Source organism: Pyxicephalus adspersus, chromosome 9, assembly GCF_032062135.1.
Source record: "Pyxicephalus adspersus chromosome 9, UCB_Pads_2.0, whole genome shotgun sequence".
Taxonomy (NCBI): domain Eukaryota; kingdom Metazoa; phylum Chordata; class Amphibia; order Anura; family Pyxicephalidae; genus Pyxicephalus; species Pyxicephalus adspersus.
This window is the reverse complement of record NC_092866.1, coordinates 833,251-835,167: the sequence shown is the minus strand read 5'-3', so window position 1 is coordinate 835,167 and position 1,917 is coordinate 833,251. Positions and strand designations below refer to the sequence as shown.

Below are 1,917 nucleotides of genomic sequence, written 5' to 3'. Positions count from 1 at the left end.
CAATTTCCTCATGAAATCACCACGGGGTCATAGGGCAGTGCAGGGGGACATAAAGGTACCCAACACCCACAGAGGGGAGGGGTGCACAGGAAGTGACAAGCACACCAAAGATCTGGCAGGATCAACAGGTAATCTGTGATTGCAGAAAATATTCTGAGCATGAGAAGGAAAACTAATGCAGCTACACAATGGGAAGGGGGGAGGGGGGATAGATGTACAGCAGAGCCCAGGCTGAGAGCAGGGAAGGGAGGAGGCAGCCAATCAGACTTGCTCACTGTCAACACAATACGAGGAGCGAGCAGCGGGATGACTTCATCAGTTTGTTGCTGCCTCCTCACTGGCCAATAGGAATGCTGGATTCTGATCCGTGTGCACCGCATGACAAGGCCTTCCTCACCGTCCAATCCCAGTCTGTGGGCAGATAGGTGACTGAGCTGCGCTCCCTCTCTGCTGCAGGATGAATTGGGGTCACCACCCCTCCCCCCGAATGTCGCATTTCTCCTGCAGCACTGACAAGCCGCCATTTTCCTCTCTTTTTGTTGGGAATTTTCCATGCATTTGCAGTAATTGCCGCCCCTGTAGAAGTTTTCTCTGTTGGCACTGCGGCCCCGGCCTGTAATTGGTCTGCAATTATTCTAATCCGGCGTACTTCACGATGGCGGTGAGGATGGGACGCAGCGGGGAGCCGCCTTCAGCCCTCGACTTTTCACTCAGCGCATGGCGGGGATGCTTTGTGTTGCCAGGCGCCGGAGCGCCGTGTTCTGTACAGTGCCGCCCCCGCTGTGGTTGCTAGGAGAGGCAGAACATCGCCGATTATCCCTTCCGGCATGGAAACAGATTGCTGAATAATAAAGAAGAAATCACCGCTGGCAACGGCCATTATCGGGGGATGGAGGAATTTGGGGGAAGCGGACACGGAGGTCGGGGTACAGCTGGCTGTGGGGGGGTTCACAGAGATCAGATTGTAAAATTGTGATTGGATGCAAAGTTACAATGTGAGAGGCTGCTGCAGGGGCTGATCTGTGTCAGACATTTGTGAACACCAGGGTCACATGATGGTGACCCCAAGTGATGCCTGAACAAAGATGGTGCTGTCATTAATAACCAGATGAAGCCATGGCAGGGTCAGTGTTGCCCCTCATGATGTGTGAGATGCCCCAACTGCACTGTTATTTCCTGCACTCAGGGTTATATGAGTCTGTAGTGCAATGTCGCCCTCTGCTGGTCACTGATGAGAATAACAGATCTGCTCTGATGAACCCTCAGCCTGTAATACAGCAATGTGTGAGCAGGCAGAACACAGGGCAGTGCCAGGGTCATCACACAGTGCCCATTATATCTGTAGGGCCCACAGAGGTGATTGGTGCCCCTGGGGCTGCGCCATGAAGCAGCCAATCACTCGGCTCATTTATTTGACTCAATGATTTCTATGCTGCCACCCTCATCTGCTGCACCTAAGGGCGGGGAGAACGCAGGGAACCAATCAGAGAAAGATAACAAAAATATCCCCGCCTCCCTTATGTGACTCCTCCCCCAACCACCCCCAAAGGGGGAACCACAGAGCTCCTTAGGACAGACCAATCACAGCGGAGTCGTTATGTCGGATTTATTTCACTGAAGATGAGTCAAATAAAAATGACATCAGAGTACAAAACAAACAATGCTAAAAATACGATAAATCAACCCAAAAATAACTATGTTCAACAGACCACCGACCACAGAGAGAACCTCAACCCCGAGATCACTTGGGGCCCTGCTGGAGAGAAGAGAGACAGCGACCAATCAGATGTCTGCATTGTACAGCACTGCAGTATATGTCAGAGCTATATAAATGTATAATAGTGTGTGACTGTGGGGGGACATTAGAGTGTCAGCTCCTCTGTACAGAGACTGATAGGACTGGCTCAGTGTTCTCTG

The 1,917-nt window shown here is 51.6% G+C and overlaps 1 protein-coding gene across 2 annotated transcripts in view; it reads right to left on the bottom strand.

Moving 5' to 3' along the window:
• Positions 1–1,591: 1,591 nt before the first annotated feature.
• Positions 1,592–1,917, bottom strand: part of HSBP1 (heat shock factor binding protein 1) — a 3,548-nt gene continuing 3,222 nt past the window's right edge. The window contains exon 4 of one of the 2 annotated variants that reach the window (XM_072421750.1): positions 1,592–1,753. In XM_072421750.1, the coding sequence (XP_072277851.1) occupies positions 1,742–1,753 (12 nt within the window). In that variant the 3' untranslated portion in view covers positions 1,592–1,741. Of the gene's footprint in view, positions 1,757–1,917 lie in introns of both variants that reach the window. The other variant, XM_072421749.1, reaches the window with a different exon arrangement.